This window comes from Thalia democratica, chromosome 1 (genome assembly GCF_965202585.1).
Source record: "Thalia democratica chromosome 1, ktThaDemo2.hap1.1, whole genome shotgun sequence".
In the NCBI taxonomy this organism is placed as follows: Eukaryota; Metazoa; Chordata; class Thaliacea; order Salpida; family Salpidae; genus Thalia; species Thalia democratica.
Genome location: NC_139165.1, coordinates 28976283 through 28994220, shown reverse-complemented (window position 1 = coordinate 28994220; position 17938 = coordinate 28976283). Strand labels below are relative to the sequence as shown.

Below are 17938 nucleotides of genomic sequence, written 5' to 3'. Positions count from 1 at the left end.
CTAGTTTACTTCAAAAACATGGACACTGAAAACCACCACCAGGAAGCGCCACAGAGGCAGCAGAAGACCAACCAGACCATGGTGTACAGGAACATGAAGAGGACCTGTGACATGTTTGTCTCCGACTCTGGTGTCTACCCCCACACTCCTTGTGATCTTGTTGCTTACAAGAAGAGGCTGAAGGAAAGGCTGCAGTATGAGCCTGTTTTGCACTTGTACAAAGAAAAGCAGAAAGTGAAGGCTCCAAAGCAGGTTGCTCAGCAAGAAAAGGCAGAGGTAAAACAAGATAGGGCTTTGCAAGTGTACAAGCAGAGCAAAGCTTCAAATGGCTCAGATGGAACCAGAGCTCTGATGAACATTGAAAAGAAGTCAATCTTCAAAAAGGGAGCAGTGACTCCAAAACCAAGGTGGCACGCTCCTTGGAAGCTCTCCAGAGTTATTAGCGGTCATCAAGGTTGGGTCAGATGTGTCTCAGTTGATCCTTCCAATGAGTGGTTTGTGACTGGAGCTGCTGACAGGACCATTAAGATATGGGACTTGGCCAAGGGAACCCTAAAGCTGACCCTGACAGGTCACATCAGCGCTGTGAGAGGTGTGAAAGTGAGCGAAAAGATGCCTTACCTGTTCAGCTGTGGAGAAGACAAGCTGGTAAAGTGCTGGGATCTCGAGCAGAACAAAGTCATCAGGCACTACCATGGAACCCTGTCAGCCTGTTATGCAATGGACTTGCATCCAACACTGGATATTCTTGCCACAGCTGGCAGAGACAGTGTCTGCAGAATATGGGACATCCGTACCAAGGCCAATATAATGACACTGACTGGGCACACAAACACTATTGCTGATGTGAAGTGCCAGTCTGCTCAACCAGAAATCATCACTGGCTCTCACGATTGCCAGATCAGGCTGTGGGATCTGGCAGCTGGAAAAACAAGGTCGGTTCTGACCAACCACAAGAAGAGCATCAGGGCTCTTGCCCTGCACCCTAAGCAATACACTTTTGTCAGCGGTGCCCCAGACAACCTCAAGCAGTGGAAGTTCCCTGATGGCACATTCTTGCAGAATCTTTCAGGCCACGACTCTATCATCAACACCCTTGCCCTCAACTCAGAAGGTGTGCTGGTCTCAGGGGCTGATAATGGTACAATGCACTTCTGGGACTGGAGGACAGGATACAATTTCCAGAGGACCCAAGCGGCAGTGCAGCCTGGATCGCTTGACAGTGAAAATGCCATATTTGCTATGACTTTTGATCGCACAGAGCAAAGGTTGATCACTTGTGAGGGAGACAAGACCATCAAGATTTACCAGCCTGATGATGAGGCAACTGAAGAGTCTCATCCGCTCAACTGGAAGCCAGAGATTCTCAGAAGGAAGAGATTTTAACTTTGAACTGCATGTTGTGATTATCACATTACATATGTGCTGTATTGAACATTAGGGTTTTGTAAAATAGTTGTCTTGTATTATTTCATGTATTATGTTATAAATAAATAATAAAAGTTTACAACTCTTGTATATTAATGGTAGCTTTTTTTTTTAAATACTAAAAACTTTATTTTAGCATTATGTACAAATAACAATGTGGTAAACAATAATGTTGAACTTATTATAATTTTTCAAAGATTTGGTTTGTTACGTTAATTGTTTTTTACTTCAATTAAATAATTTTCTTTAATTATTTAGATAGGTAAAATTTTATAGCTGGACCAACAAATTTATTTCAAATATAAATGGTATTTCTTTACCTGCAAAACTGAAGTGTGTTTTTTTAATGTTAAATAAATATTAAATTATTTGTATTAAGATGTTTAAGCTATTTTTTAAGTAGCTTTCATAGTAAATTTTAAGTTAATAACTGCTTTTAAGTATTTATGGAAATTACATCAGTTAGACTTTTTTTTTGATGAAATGGTGTCTAATAGTAAAATTAGAAAATTTTCAGTAGATACATGATATTCTTGTAACATTTCACTAAAAACATTAAATTTAGGCGCTAATGGTATAAATTTTATTGAACATTCTAGTTTTTTTAAAGACCATGTAAACAATAAAATTACTTTAAAAAATATGAAATAATCAAATATTTATTTAGAATATAAAGTTTAAAATTAAGTCTTATTTTCCTTTTCAGAATATTTAACATGCTCAAAGTCATAAGTAAAAATTCCAGCTTATTACAACAGGTCTTTAAAAACTTACAAAATGCTACTAGCAAAAGCTTATCAGTGAGCAGCATTGTTCTAGAAAATAAAACCAACAAAAACAAATCAGATTTGTACCAGTGGGTCCTGCCCCAGGGCCACGACACTGGCTTCAGGGTGACCAACTCTTACGCCTGTTTTGGCACCAAGAAGAAAAACAAGCAGAAAATTCCCTTGGTGGTTCAGGACCACAACAACATCAAGTGGTACTCTTGCGGCCCCACCGTCTATGACAGCTGCCATATTGGCCACGCCTCCACCTACCTGAGGTTCGATTTAGTCAGGAGGATCCTTAGCAACCTCTATGGGTACAAGATCTTTGTTGTCATGGGGATCACTGATGTTGATGACAAGATAGTTGCCAGGTCCAATCTGCTGAGGCAGGATTTCAGCAAGCTGTCTAAAAAGTATGAGAAAGAATTTATAAAAAATCTTAAGCAGCTGAATGTCTCAACTCCCCACACTTTTGCTAGAGTTAGCAACGTTATCCCTGAAATAATCAGCTTCATAGACAACCTTTTGAAAAGCAAGCAAGCTTATTCAACCCCCGAAGGCAATGTTTGGTTCGACCACAAGTGCTTGAGTGACGACTCAGCTTACCTGGTGCCCACTTTTGACGAGTATGAGGAGTCTGAGTTTTTTGGAGGGGACAAGAAAAGCCCAAGGGATTTCGCCTTGTGGAAGGCTGCGAAAATAGGGGAGCCTTACTGGGAAGTAAGTTAAAATAAAACATTAGGTTTTTCCAAAATAAAATAACATAATATATGTAAACATTGAAACCAGCAAAAAAGTAGATCATTTTCAATAAACACACTTAATGTTTACTAATTCAGAGAAAAAAGATATTAATTTTATTTAATAAAATTTCCTTTCAAGCTTTTTCCAAACTCAACTAGTCTTAAACAAAGTATTTTTGTTACAAATTCATTCAACCTGAAAGTGTTGTTACTGTATATATTCAAAAGTGGAGACCTTTTGTAGCTTAAAGTTTTTTTTTTTATAAAAAAAGTAGTTGTAGTTTCACATCTCTTAAAAATGTAAACTAAAACTTCTTAGGTTTGTAGAATAGGTACTTAATTAATATTTTAAAAATTGTGTAGTATTTTCTGACATTCTGTTTCTTTTTTCTTAGAGCTTTAGAGTTAAAGTCAATTAGTAATAATGATAAATTAGATATATACACTAGCTGTAACATTTGCTTTTGGCCTGAAATAATGAAATAAACATTTTATTTTGTAGTAGGCATATTCATGACACTATTTAAGTTTTGATTTGTATTTATATTTTCACTTCATCTAAACATACAAAAATACAAAAAAAGTTAAAAAATTAGTTAACCTTTTATTAAATTGTTTGATTATTAACATGGTTCTACTAATAGAAATTTTATGTGCACTTTTGTAAGTTTGTATCATAAAAGAAATTTTTTGGAAGGTATGATATAGAGTCAGTTGTTGATCTTAATTGAAATAATGAAGAAACATTAGTTATAAACTATAGCAAAAATAAAAACTTTTAACAATCTATTATCTATACCAGTGGTTATTTTTGTATAAAATTTGTTCATAATTAATTTCTAGTAGTTTAGTGGGCACAGCTAATGAAAAAATTGAAGACTATTAATATTGCCCAAACTCTGCATAAAACTTGTGTTAATTTATAATTCTAATATTCATAAATTCTGGTTATATTAAACAAATCAGGCTAAGAAACTTTTTTACATGTTGATCTCACAATAAAGAACTTAAACATATCTAACAGTTGCTTTTTATTGTTTTTAAGAATACAAATTACTTTTGAGAAACAAGGGTAAAAACTTAGGCAGTTTAAAGCCATAGGGGAGGTCCACTTTGATTTTTATAAAATGATCATGTTTAAAGAAATAGACAAATTTCAATTAGACAGTCTGTTTTCATATTATTTATTTCTACTTTCTGTACAAAATTTATTGATATCACCAACTTTGATCCCTCAAATCTAAAATAGATAAGATGAAAATATACAAATTTAGACAAACTTGTAAAAATAAAGTTTGACCGATTATAGTGTTAAGTATATTTGATACATAAATAAAAATAAATTACATTGTAGATTATATTAAAAAAAAAGCTGAATAAAATAGTATAGAGGAAGGAGGTCCAACGTTTTTTTTTTTTGCAAAAATTAAAATTTGTTCTTAATTATAAGACTAGAGTAAAGATAATTTATATAGAAAAAAAAAACTATATTTACATTTTAGATATATCCAGATTTTTAAAAAAGAATCAGATACAACTCTATGGAAAAAAAAAATTATGGCTCATTTTCCAATTTTTTAAAAAACTCACTAACATCTATCTCCTCATTCAATATTCAAGTAGTTTACTTTAGATTCTCAGAAAATGCTCTTTTGAATATTTAAAACCACTTGAGGAAGCCGACTTTTGAAAAAAAGATTAAAATAAATATAATCAAAAAAAAAGAATTTAGTTGCTTACTAAACAAAAGTAAAAAAATCGGTCTCTTTTAAGTTGTTTGAAATTTATCAAAATTACTCTTTGAAAGAATTTAAACAGTTGTTCAAAAGCTAAAGAAGAAGATAGATTTTTAGTGAAATAGTCTAAATTTGCCTGTTTAGTTTTGGCCTAAAAGAAACCTTTTTGGTAAAAAACCCTCTCAATTTAATCGCTTTTTTCTCAAAAACTACTTCTAATTCTTAACAGCTGTAAAAATAATTGGTAGCTTTTTTAGTTATGTAAAAATTGAGACTAAATAAAAAAAAAATTGTACTTCTTCCCTAACCTGTTCCCTTAATAATTTCACATATCATACTCAAATAATATAATAAGTTTTGAAATACATTAACTTTTTTTATTTCAACTAGATTGGTATAAAAAGTAGTTTTACATACTATTTTATATCAAACAAACAATTTTATCTATATTTAAGGTTGTGTTTGGAATATAAAGTAATTACTATTTTTGTTACTTTATATTATAAGTACAAATAATTAACTATATAAAATTAAACCACCCATAATTTATACAAAATATCCTATTTTATTAGTACTTAATTTTATTTATATTTTATTTTGCTTGAAGAGGTCGCAATTTTTTGCCATCAAAACCAGTCGTGAATAAAATATCTAATTTGCACACCTCTATATAAATAAGCTCTTTACATTTCAGTAAATTGAGCAATCTTTTTTAGTTATGGCAATTAAAGGCATAGGGTGTTTACCCCCCTATGCCCTTCACTATATACAAAAAATCTAAGTAAATATTATTTAAATTCAGTTATTAATATTTTTTTAGTGACTTAGTTTGATTAAATGTATGTAGGGTACCTTTTTCACATGAGTCTCTAGCTATTGTTCTAACTTAAGTTTATCTGTGTTTGATAAAACAAGTAGTTGCTTAAAGTATTACATAAACAATTAGAAAAAAAAGCATAAGTGCTACAATATTAAAAATTGTCAGTACACCCCTTTGCAAAATTTCTTTATATTAAAAAACTGCTCAGTAGATCATTGACATAATGTGCAGTATGAAAAATTAATATATTAACTATTACCGAAAGTACTATCAATATATTCAACATTTTAACAGTAAAAAGTTTATAAAGTTAAGTAGTAATAAATATAAGTATTTTCAAAGAATATTCATAAAAAATTACAAAGTATATAAATAATTATAAATTTTTTCAAATTTTATTTTTTAAAAATTTCATCAAAGTCAAAGTACATTCAAATTTTAATTGTATTTTAATAAAGGCTGTTTTATTTAATATATTGCTGAACTAATTCAGTACTTTAACTCTTGAAATATTTTAAAAATTTATTTTGGAAATTAAGGCCAAGTAAATTATTTAACTAAAAGTAACTATTTACTCTTTTAAGGAAGTTTTAAGTATAAACTATAAATAATTAAAAAAAAAACTTTTGAGATGTAGAACAATTTTATGTGTACCAATATATTTCAGTTTTTTCAGCATAATTTTTCTTGAAAAATAATCGCAAGACTAGCAGTATTTTGTTTTTTGATCTAATGACCTCATATTTCTTTAAATAGTATGAAACATTTGTAGTTTTTGAATAAAGAAATTTTTAAAATAACTAAAATGATAGTTTAAAAAAAAAAATTCAAGAAAAAAATTATTACAGTGATTTATATATTAATTCCTTTTATCTTAGACAGTACTTAAGCGGTTAAATTAAAATGTTGGATAACTTAAACAAAGCTTATAGGATAGTTTGAAATTAAATATGTATATTTTTTAAATTACCTTTTTAGGAATTAACTATTATAATTGTGACATGAATCAGAAAGTAAAAAATCTTAGCATACTTTTTTCTTAGTTTTATAATTAAAGTTTTAATAAATTTGCGCAAAAACCCCCATGCCTAACATTTCCAGGCGCTATGGGAAAAGATAAGTCATTGACAAAATATAAAAAAAACTGAATAATTTCCTCACACTCATATAATGCACTACAAATGAACCCTGCTTTAAATTATCAATCCAAAACTCTAATTTATTTCATAACCAGAGGCGCTATGGGGAAACGGTAGACCAGGCTGGCACGTCAAAAGTAGTAAAACACTTGTTTTATATTAGTTTAATTTTACAACTTGAAATCAACTGATTCAAAAACATTTTGTTAGAGTAAAATAAAATGTTTTTTTATAACTACCTCATAATTTTTTTTAAACATAGTCAATTTCCAAATCTCACCAATAACAACACTTATCTTAACCAACAGGCGCCATGGGGAAACGGAAGACCTGGGTGGCACATAGAGTGCAGCACAATAACCAGCCTGTATTTTGGCGGGAAACTTGACGTCCACACTGGCGCCAAAGATCTGACCTTCCCTCACCACGAGTGCGAGATATTCCAGTGCAACGCTTACCACAAGACGAGGCAGTGGTGCGACTACTTCCTGCATTCAGGTAAACTGGTATACTTAACATTTAAAAAAATAAATCTTTGTTTTAAAAAAAGTACAAAGCTATTGGTTAAAAACACTGACAATAAGTTAAACTTTAAATACCAAATTGAAAAATATTCTAAGAAACAAAATTATTAATGTTCGTAGTAAAAATAAAGCTTCTAATAAAATTGGTTCAAATTAAGCATTAATGTGATTACTTCCTGCACTCAGGTTGAAACTTTTGTATTTAACAATTGATTACAAGTAAATATCTGTTTTAATAAAAGTTAACAGTGTTGGTTGTTTAAAGCGCTAACTTCAAGATCTGAATACAACCATTTAATGATTAAATGTTTAAGCAAAATTAAACCTGCTATCAAGTTGTTTCCTTAATTCAGGTGTTTTAAAATTACCGAAAGAGAGAAGTAAGATGTCCAAGTCATTAGGGAATGTGGTCACTATTAAGGAATATTTGGACGAAAATCCAGCTGATTTGTTGAGGATGGTTTGTATGATGAGTAACTGGACTGAGGTTTGTAGTTTAAATTTCAAATAACTAAAACTATTTAGGGTTGTCTCATTTAAAACTTGTTGACATAATAAATTAAACTTAGTCTGAGTCATTAAGGAATAACTTGACAAACTTAAATTTAAGTAAAAATGTTTGTATTGTTATTGGTTATTGTACAAATTTGTTTTCTAAAAATAAATTCTAAATATTTCTTTGTATATGTACAAATAAATACTAAACATCCTTAAAAAAGTGTTGTAAAAACTAGAAACTGAGTATATTTTGAAAATAAAAAATATATACATGCTAAATCTTTACTTATGAGTTACTGCCTTTGTATAGTTAGAATTTGTTATTCTTTACAGTTTTTAAACAAATAATAAACCTTTTTAAACTTAGCCTCAAAAAATTGACTTATTTGAGTTTGAAACATATATAGCCTTAATTTTTAACTTTGCTCTATCTCATAATAACTAATAATTATGAGCTCAACATTTTTTTATAAAGGCTAGTGTTAATTTATATTCATAAAGAATAATAACATTATACATACATATTAAAAAAAAAATTGTGTATATATTTAATTAAGTCAATAATCAAATATTGAAAAGGTTGTAACAGTTTTTGTATTTAAACTCTTAATATATTTTTTAATCTCTTTATACTTTTTAATTGCAGAAATGTTTCTACTTATAAGTTTTTATACCTAATTCAAATGTATTACAAAACTTGATAAAATATTAAAATTTTTTAAGTTTTTTTTTTAAACTTAATTTTTTTTAACAGGACGTAACATACGGAAGCAAGCAAGTGAAATCGGCGAGGTCACGGTTGAACGATTTGAGGAGGTTTTTGTACAGATTGCAGCAGTACATTCACGGAAACATGACGAGCAAGATGGATACATGTGAGGTTCTGAAGAAGCTTGATGCGTGTAAGAAGGAGGTAAATATGTTTCTAATAAAACTTCACTGTTTTAATTAAAATTTCATCCAGCCAAGTTGTAGTTTTGATGTGCTAAAGTTCTAGCAAAGTTTTAAACATTCATTGAATTTTAAAAAGTTTTTTGTCATATTTAATGTATACTCATGGTAACTGAGAAGTTTCTGTATGTTAAACTTCAATATATATTTTGAAAATATAACATTTTCCTTTATTACCGTTTTAAAATACTCCACTAAATTAATATCATATAAATTTTCAATACTAATTTCACAAATTTTTTGGTTAGTTTCTACTTATAGTGATTTTGTGTAAATTTATCAACTAAAAATACTTTTTTAATGACCGTCTGAAAGTATTTTAAGGGCATAAATGGGTCCACCTTGATTTTTACAAGTTGATCTTATTTTATAGAGTTTTATCTGAGCTATCAGAAATTTTTAACCGCTTGAAAAAATTCAAAGTAAATTTTGAGATATGAGCGATCAAAGTTGGTGACCTCTATAAGTTCCTAATAGAAGGCGCAAATTAAAAACGCGAAAAAAGACCATTGCACTAGAAATCTATCTCCTCCCTCATTTTTAAGCAATCTTATTTAAATTTTTACAGAAAGTGTATTATTAAATTTAAAAAAGATTGAATGAAAGAATTTTTTTAATTTTGAAAAATAATTTTTTTATGAAAAAAAACCCCGATTTTGTTAGTTATTTTAGAATAAAATTTTTATTTTATTGATATTTAAAAAATTACAACTTTAAAAATCTTTTAAACTATAAAAGGAACGTTTTCTTGAAATTTTGAGGTCTTCAGCTCAAAAAATGAAAGAGAAGATATATTTTTAGTAGTTTTTAGTAATATCTTGTTTTTTAAATTTCCAAGAAAATTGACCCCAAAAATTTTGCGGTCCATACGTTTGTAGAAACATTTTTACAGTAATTACATTATCTCAAAAGTTAAATAAGATTATTTTATTCTATAAAAACTCACTGGCTTGTAGTTTATACTTCAAAAGCTTTCATATTAGATCCGATGTTATTTTTATTAAAAAAAAATGTCGGACTCCCTATGCCTTTTAAACTTAGGTGGACCAAGTATGATTTGTATGTTTTGTACTCGAAATAGTTTTCAAGTAAGTGAGATTCTTAAGTTATTGTACTTGTAAAATACGCAAAATACCAAATATTAAATAAATTTCAAATTACATGAAATATTCTTAACAGGTGGACCTAGCATGCAAGGACAATTTCGACACTGAAAGAATAATACAAAACATCCAGCAACTCCTGATGTTTGTCAACAACGAAATGGGCAGGGAAGTCGAATACGACAGCTCTTACATACGACCAGTAACAAACAGGGACAATCACGTTGCGCAAGAAGTCATGTTGTACGTGACCGACCTGTTCAGCGATCTCGGATTCACAACAGTTCACGCCAACCAGTTCGAACCTTGAACGTTTTGATTGTAACTGTCATGTTTAATTGTTCTTAGCTTAGAAGTTTTTTAGTTGGATGAACTGCAATTTAAAAATAGCTGAAACTTTCAGATGCAAATAATTTAATTATCAGTTAAACCAATTAATTATTTCTAAAACTTTAAAAAAGCTTTGATTTTGAATTTACTTTTATAATTTATTTCAGTACACATTGGTAGTAGGTTTTACAATATTTTGATATTGGAAACAAATTATCTATAAAGTTATTATCATAGTTTGAATTAAAAAAGTTGGTGATTTTTCTAAATTTAGTTAATAAGCTACTTGTTATTTAAAAAAGTTTATAAAGACTTAGTAGACTTTTTTGAAAATTAAGTCAAAATATAAAAATATTTTGTTAAAGTTATCCTATATTTTTACTGGTACACATTTTTACTTCAAATGATATAACATGTTTTAGCCATTCTTTTAAAAGTTATATGTTTATGGTTTAACTAGTAGAGTATTTTTTTAGAGGTAAATTTTTTTGAAAAGCCTATGAAATAAAATAAATTATTAAAAAAAAGTAAAATGGTCCTTGTCACTAAGTCTTTTTTTTAAAAGATTTTTTCTAGTTAAAATATATTTTGAAAGATTTAAAATACCTTTAAAATACTTTTAAAATATGAAAACTAACTTATTCTAAGTTTTTATTTTTGTGTTTACACTTGAAGAACGTTTAACACTATTTAGCAAACTTTTGAAACTGTTTTAAGTTTTAGACTAAATGGTTTGAATCAAATTTTAAAATATACTATCATGTTAAACATTTTTTATTATTGTTTTTGTGTAATTTTGTAATTATTTACTGAAGGTTGTTTATAACATAGATACATACTTTGATAAAATAATAATGAGTGTTGTAGTTAAACAGAGTTTTAACATTTTTAATATATTTATTATTTTAAGCAAACTTATTTTCTTTGAATTTATGTAAAGATTAAATGAAAACAGTGCTGTTTATCTATTTTTTATTAAAATAAAAACTATTTATTGTTGTTGCAACTTAAAAAGCCATGTAGGTTATTTTATTTTAGTAAATGTTGAAACCACTTAAGTTTCTTTTGTATGTTTCATTAAGGTGTATTTTATTTTTAAATAATTTGTTGTTATTTAGAAAAAAAAATAGATAAAGTTATCATTAAAAGTTCCCTTAGTATAAAAGCAAAAAGCTTTTAAATTAAACATTTTTTTTTTCTATTTTTAAAGAATAGAAAAAAAAAGTAGTATATATATATTCTTGGTTCTTTTAAAGAGATTTTAAGTATTCGTTGTATGACCGTAGTTAAGAAATCATTTGTATCTTGTAAAAGTTAATTTGCTTTTCAAAGTTTGTTCCCGATTCTAATAAGTACAATTAAATAGAATTAAGATATAAAATAAAAAGAGATGTCCGGTAAACCCGAAGATCAGCTACCGGCCAAGATGTCAGCGAGATCAAGTAAGAAGAGGAAAATTGCCGCAAGTCCCAAGGAGGCGTCCTTCAAAATCAGGAAGCAATCCAAAGAGGAGGAAGAGCAGCAACAGCCGAGCATCAGACGCTCATCGAAAAAAAATCGCAAGCTGAACAAATCAATTTTCAAGCCTTCAAAGAATTTGGAAGAGCAGAAAGAAGCAGGAAATAAAGAAGAGAAACAACCGGATGAAATTTCATTTAAAACTCCAGAACTTGAAAAATCAGGAAACCGAGCTTTAGCGCAAGAAGTTTCAAAGGATCCGCAACATGCAGATTGCTCGGAAAAATCAAGTAAGGAAGTTGAAAGCGCAAATAAAAAGGCAGTTGGTAAAACGGGAGAGTCTGAGCAGCAGAATCCGAAGAGTCAAAGTTTGAAAGGCCAAAACTTGAATGAAGAGAAGAAAGAATTTAAAAGAAGTCCCGAAAAGAGAAATACTGGGCAAAAGGGGTCGGAAAAAACTAGCCCTGAAAGCGCTCTGTACGAAAGAGGAAATGGAGATAAATCAACTTCAGAAGAAAGTTCAAACAAAAACAAGAGTTTCGTGGAAAAAGAACATAGAAGTCCGAACAGTAATGAATCAGAAAAAGATCAAAACGAAACCGACCCGAAACCCGACGTTCAAAACGAACATACAAATAAAGGTATATTTAGCTAGTTCATGTTTTTCAATCTTATGTAATTAATGTAGTTCAAAATAAGTTTTTTAGGAAATAGTATACATATTTATAAACAGTATATTTAGCTACTCAAAAGACAGTTTTTAAAAGCTAAAGTAATAAAAAAAGGTGTAAGATATTATTAAACACTTAAAAATATAACGAAATGATATACAAATACACTAATTTTAGCAGATAAGAAAACCGCCAAAGATAAAGTTATTTTCGTTTTAATAAACTTTATTAAAAATTTTGAAATATGCCTCCAAAATAATATTATTATATAAAATTTTACTAGCAGACCAGAAAACCACCGAAGATGAAGATTCGGAAGAAGAGCTCGACCCGAGTGATGATGAATTCGAACAAGCAAAGAGATCAATGAAGGTAAAACATATTTATTTATAACTTTTAAAAACATTTTACTAATTTACCAAAAAACTAGTCGAACAATTTTTGAGTTACTAAATCATGATTTTTTTAAATAACTTTAGTCTTGTTGCAAAAGTACCTTTTAGTTTTGAAAGCTTAGTTTTTTTTTACTTAACGGTTATTAAGAATGAAACTAACGCTATTTAATGTTTAAAAACATCTTTCTTAAGTTTAGTTTTGATTTGTTTAATTATTTACTTGATCAATCTACTTGAAAATAACACCAGAATTGACTTTGTTCCTAATTGGTTTAAGAAATGTATTTTTTATACAATTTTAATTTTCAATATAAAACTTGTCAAGGTGTCGAAAGTGATGCAGCTGTCCGAGTGGAGGAGAAGGTTGCTGGAGGAGTTGCCGGGTAAAATCAGTAAGAATTTTACATCTCTCGAGCGCCACCTGACGGAGAAGAAGAAGGCGGTTGATGATTTTGGCGCGAAACTTGAAGATAATACTAGAGGTTTGGAGCTTTACTGATACATAAATTTTATAATCGGTTATTATCAAATATAAGTGTTGTTTTGACTTAATCATTTTAAAATCTTGCTATAAATAAACGATTATGTTTTTATATATTTGTTTTATAAATCTCTTTCTAACTACTGTGATACTTAGTTATTTTTTATATTAACATAAATTAACTTAATTGGTTTTAAAACGTATCTAAAAAAAGGTTATATAGTTGAAAATTTGAAAGTAAATAAGTAAGTATCAATGCTAGAAATTTTAATAAATGTTTTTAAAAAAACAAATCTTATTAGTTTCATATGTTTTTTTAAATCAATTTTGTTTTTTGATTCAAATGAGAAAAATAAGTCAACGTAAGCTGTGAGTATTTATAATAAATAAATACAAACCTAATAGTCGAAGAAGAAAAGGGCGAAATAAATTTCGACGAGGAACTGGCAAGATTGAAGGAGAATTTGAGCAGAACGAACTCGATAGACGAGCAGTATGAAAAATGGATGGAAATACGGCATGAGTTCATACCTAATGATGACTAGATAAATATTTCATCAAGTTACAGTCTAAATACTTTAGTTTTTCAAAGTTTCTTGCTTAAGCTCATTTTACATTTAAATAATTTAAAATTTACCTAAAGTTATCACCGGAATCTACGTTTGACCAATTTGAGCACTTGAAATTAGACATGAACTCATACCAAATGATAATTAATTTCAGTTTGTTTTATTGTTCTTTTAAAACAATGTGGTGTTTTAAATTTCTTATGGATAAATTTACAATTTTTTTTTGTTGAACTTAATTAGATTGAAAATAATAATCAAAACACAAGCCACGAAAGAATTGAGAAACTTGTTTGAACTTTTTTAAGTTTTCATTTTCAATAAATTTTGTTTTTATCAACTGACTAAACGAGTATTCTATTATTCCAGTTAGCTAAAGTTACAATTTAAGCAATTTTTTTGTTGTTATGGTTAAAAATTTCTCGCTTAATTACATTTTAAACTTTATCAAAAGTTATCACAGCTATAGTTCAAATTAAACTTTTTTAAAACTAGTTTTAGCTAATAAAATTATCAAAATTTAGTTTTAACAAGTTGAAGCTTTTTGTTGAATTTACCTCGTTTTCTTAACATCAAGTTAAAAATAAAAGTTTTATGTTTTTGAAATTCAATTTTGAAAAATGCTAAGTTTAAGTTTACTAAATAGTCTTTTTGCTGCAATTTCAGTTAAATGTTTAACACTTTTAAGCAACTGTTTATTTTCGTTTGTTCTGCCTTGTTATTTTATGTTTTTTCACTCTTAGAATATTTTAAGCAAATGATTTAGAAGATATAAATCAAAATTTTACTTATATAAAAAAAGATATAGTCGATTTGTTAGCTTACAACTTGTTACTTTAAGTTTTTCAAAGCTTTTTTAAAGTTTAAAATAATTTATCTAAAGCTCATTTGCTAGAGATAAATTTTAATAAAGGAAAAATCTGTTATTTCATATGTTTTAAACTTTGCTTGCACAGAAAACGTCTTTTAATTACTTTTTGCTATTAATATTTTTTTTTGCTGTTTTATTTTTGTAGTTTTTCCATAGCTTTTAGTGTAAATATTAAAATCTTTATAATGTAACGGTTTTTAGATTTGTGTTAATAGCTAGAAATTATTTATACTGTACTAGTTAAAAAAAAAATTCTTCAATTTTATGGTATCATACTAAAATCATTATAAAAAGAAGTATTATTTTTAACAAGTTATTAAACAATTCAACTTTATATTAGCTTCTTAAAATACTTAAATATTTTTTTAAAATTAAGTTTTTATACTAATACTTCAGCTTAATCCTAACCTATAATAAGAATATAATTTAACTCCTTTTTATTTACCCAAAAATTCTGCTGTTTTTTTTCATTAAAATATCTGGTTTAAAAATAAACTATATAACTACCAAAAAGCCAACCACTCTTAATGTTATCATGATAACCTTATGATGTCACTAAGTATATTTAAAAATATTAGTTATCCACTCCCAACAACTAGTAAAAACTTTTTAAAACGTCTGTAGATTAGGTAAGATAAAACCAGGTTCAAGCGTTTTATCTGTTTATTTTTTATTTCACACTATCCTTCGCTTTCCCACTAAAGTTCCTGTTGTGCGGGCAGCTTGTTCAACTCGGTGTTTTTCAGCTGTATCCGCAACTGCTCGTTTCCACCCGTCATCCGGTGATCCGCGTATGAAACCATCCTGTCGTTTCTGAGGTGCGGCTGGCCTTGAAGTTAAAAAAATTTAAATTTCATTTGAAATACTAAAAGCTAAACTTAGCGTCAAAAGATTTTTTAGTTTTGAATAAAAAAGTGGAAGACAAAAATTTCCGTCTCTGATCACTGGTTGTTAGGACCAGTTGTAATTTTCGAGGTCATCTTGCCAATTGAATAAAGTTATACCTTGAGTTTACCTCGGTTGGCCTTGAATTGCAAAAAAGTTCAAACTTTCGAACAATATATTGAGCTGCCATAAATTGAAAGGCGGAAGTTTTGATTGTTTTAAAAGAAAATCGTATAAGGCAAGCGTTCCCGTCTGTAGTCAATGGTTGTTAGAAACAACTGGTTGTAAATTTTAAGGTGGTATTGGCCATATAATTACAAAAACTAAAATAAAATATATGCATGTGACAAGACGCTTTGGATTAGTAACATACTTTAAAACTAATGTACAAAATTACAACATGATTAAAAAAAATATCGAGAAAAATGTTTAGGATTATTGAAATACTTTTACAAATTACTTGGAAATAAACAAACTTTATAACGACTTAAGATTCAGTGAAAAATTAGTTATAATTTGTGAGAGTTATACAACATTTAAGAAACCCTAAAACAGTTATAATTCATTTAAATAAAAATTGTTATGTTAAAACACTAAACATTCAATTTAATATGCAATACTTTTCTTCAAGGTCCAAATGTACATCAAAGCTTGATTTAAAATTATTTGTGGTGTTCAAATGTCTTATGTACAAAGTCGTGCACTACGTATTTGATGTGGTGTACGACTCGATAACCGAAAGGTCCTTGGATGAAACTTTTTAAGCGCTTTTTTATCGTTCAATAAACAATGTATAATAATCAAAACAATAAACGTGCAAGTAAATGCAGCAGATTCATTACAACTGACCCATAATTCATTGTGACTATTTTCAATCTCGTGATTTCAGAGTGCATTTTTACCTTGGAAATCGTGTTAATTAAAAATAAAACATAAAAATTAAAAAAAATAATTGTCAATTTTATAATAATATTAGCATTTTACCTTGGAAATTTCGTAAATTAGCGTTTTCCTGCACGTTCGGCCTTCTGTCCTTCACCAGCGCCCGCAGATAGTTGTACTCCCGCATCCAAGAGTTGTCCGGGAATTTTTCGTTTGCCTCTCGCACCCGGGGCATGAAGCAGGAACCCGTGTTGCACGCGCACTCCCTGCCCAGGAAGTAATTCTGGTGAAAGTTTTCAGGTGTAACACTTTAAATATGCAGCTTTGTGATTTTTTATTTTTCGAGTTGAACTCGATATGTTTGAAGTTCTTTTTTTGATCACGTGAATTTTTTTTAATGCTAATGTCACACGACAAAAATGCGCGTTAAGTTTTCTCAGATTACTTTATTAGTGGTCATTGCAGAAGACGGATTGAAAATACCTCAGTCAAATAAAAAGCTTAACTGAAAAAATGTAAATTATTTGACAAATTGTATACATTTTATATTAAAAGATTAAAATAAAAAAACACAAAAAAAAAACTGTTGACAAGCTAGAAAAGTCCGAGAATTAAATATTAATGTTAAAGCTAAGCTTTGTGAAACAGTCTTTTATGATGTTTCAAGCTAAGCTTGGTATGTTTAAAGTTTTAACTAAATATTTTTTAACGTTTGTTGTATTTATATGTTATTTTATGTTGATTTTACACAAAGAAATACAGACGAGACAGTTCGTTAGAGTTTATAAGAGTTTATAAAGTATAAGAAAAATAACTAAACGGTTTAAGGCATAAAAACTTTAGTACACTGTAGTATCAGTATACTGTAGTATTAGTACATTGTAGCAATTAAGACGCTTTTAAAACCTCTCCGTAGTGCAAGAACAACTGCTGGTCCCTTAAAATTCTTCTCTTGGTGACCATGAACCTTCTCGGCACGCCTTCCACAATGAGACTCCGCGCTTCGACGTTCGGGTCGCAAGAGTGGTTGATGAACCTTGAATGTGGAAAATGACAGTGAATAAATTTACATTTTTTGAAGCAGTTTTTTATAAACTGTGTCAAGGCCGGCAGCTTTTATAAACAGCGGGCCAACTCGGGGAGCCTTGAAGGTAAGAAAAACAGTAGTTTAGTAACTTTGCAAGCAGTTTTTATGTACTTTAGCAGTTTTGTAATCAAATTTGTATTTTGTCCAAAGCCCTTTTTATCTGAACTAACAATGTACTACATGATCTCTAAAAGTATATATTTTTGAGCAGAATTTAATATAATCTAAATGAAAATTTTTTTCAACAGTTTTTTCTTTTCAGAATAGACCTAGCTTTTTTAAAGATTATTTACGGGTAGCTTGAAAAAACCCGCAAATGCTGTGTCAACAAATTATTTTGAATTATTTTTTTATTTTTATATTTCCTTGTCGCTTACCCACCTTACCCAAAAATATATCTAATTAATTTTAGAAAAAAATGATGTATAAAGATAAAAACACGATGAATAAGCAAACTGTTTGCAGGTTTTTCAAGCTACCCATTATTCATCATGACTAAGATTATTTTAACAATATCAAGAAAATAAAAAGTAGTTAACAAAATTATACAAACCTTGTATGGTCAATAACTATTTCTTTTTATACTGCAAAATATAAAAT

The 17938-nt window shown here is 28.8% G+C and overlaps 3 protein-coding genes across 4 annotated transcripts; all 3 read left to right on the top strand.

The window, feature by feature from the left end:
* Nucleotides 1-1573, top strand: LOC145834606 (pleiotropic regulator 1-like). The gene has a single exon (XM_082942455.1). It carries the CDS (start codon nt 19-21, stop codon nt 1384-1386), a length of 1368 nt encoding a protein of 455 aa, XP_082798581.1. The 5' UTR covers nt 1-18; the 3' UTR covers nt 1387-1573.
* A 570-nt stretch (nt 1574-2143) lies between these two features.
* Nucleotides 2144-10206, top strand: LOC145833280 (cysteine--tRNA ligase, mitochondrial-like). Its single transcript, XM_082940471.1, has 5 exons — nt 2144-2918; nt 6945-7134; nt 7514-7647; nt 8413-8571; nt 9789-10206. The coding sequence occupies exons 1-5, from the start codon at nt 2145-2147 to the stop codon at nt 10020-10022; spliced, it is 1491 nt and encodes a 496-aa protein (XP_082796597.1). The 5' UTR covers nt 2144; the 3' UTR covers nt 10023-10206.
* A 1206-nt stretch (nt 10207-11412) lies between these two features.
* Nucleotides 11413-13952, top strand: LOC145845142 (uncharacterized). Of its 2 annotated transcripts, none has more exons than XM_082952575.1 (4): nt 11413-12141; nt 12458-12543; nt 12892-13048; nt 13453-13952. In XM_082952575.1, the coding sequence occupies exons 1-4, from the start codon at nt 11433-11435 to the stop codon at nt 13590-13592; spliced, it is 1092 nt and encodes a 363-aa protein (XP_082808701.1). In that variant the 5' UTR covers nt 11413-11432; the 3' UTR covers nt 13593-13952. The 2 variants fall into 2 exon arrangements, with proteins under 2 accessions (XP_082808701.1, XP_082808693.1); XM_082952567.1 differs by having other exon boundaries at nt 12455-12543.
* Nucleotides 13953-17938: the final 3986 nt, after the last annotated feature.

Coding starts and splice junctions, on each gene's coding strand:
- LOC145834606 (XM_082942455.1), top strand. CDS start 19: ATGGACACTGAAAACCACCACCAGGAAGCGCCACAGAGGCAGCAGAAG.
- LOC145833280 (XM_082940471.1), top strand. CDS start 2,145: ATGCTCAAAGTCATAAGTAAAAATTCCAGCTTATTACAACAGGTCTTT. Junction 2,919..6,944: donor TAGGGGAGCCTTACTGGGAA/GTAAGTTAAAAT, acceptor CTTAACCAACAG/GCGCCATGGGGAAACGGAAG. Junction 7,135..7,513: donor CGACTACTTCCTGCATTCAG/GTAAACTGGTAT, acceptor TCCTTAATTCAG/GTGTTTTAAAATTACCGAAA.
- LOC145845142 (XM_082952567.1), top strand. CDS start 11,433: ATGTCCGGTAAACCCGAAGATCAGCTACCGGCCAAGATGTCAGCGAGA. Junction 12,544..12,891: donor AAGCAAAGAGATCAATGAAG/GTAAAACATATT, acceptor AAACTTGTCAAG/GTGTCGAAAGTGATGCAGCT. Junction 13,049..13,452: donor ACTTGAAGATAATACTAGAG/GTTTGGAGCTTT, acceptor CAAACCTAATAG/TCGAAGAAGAAAAGGGCGAA.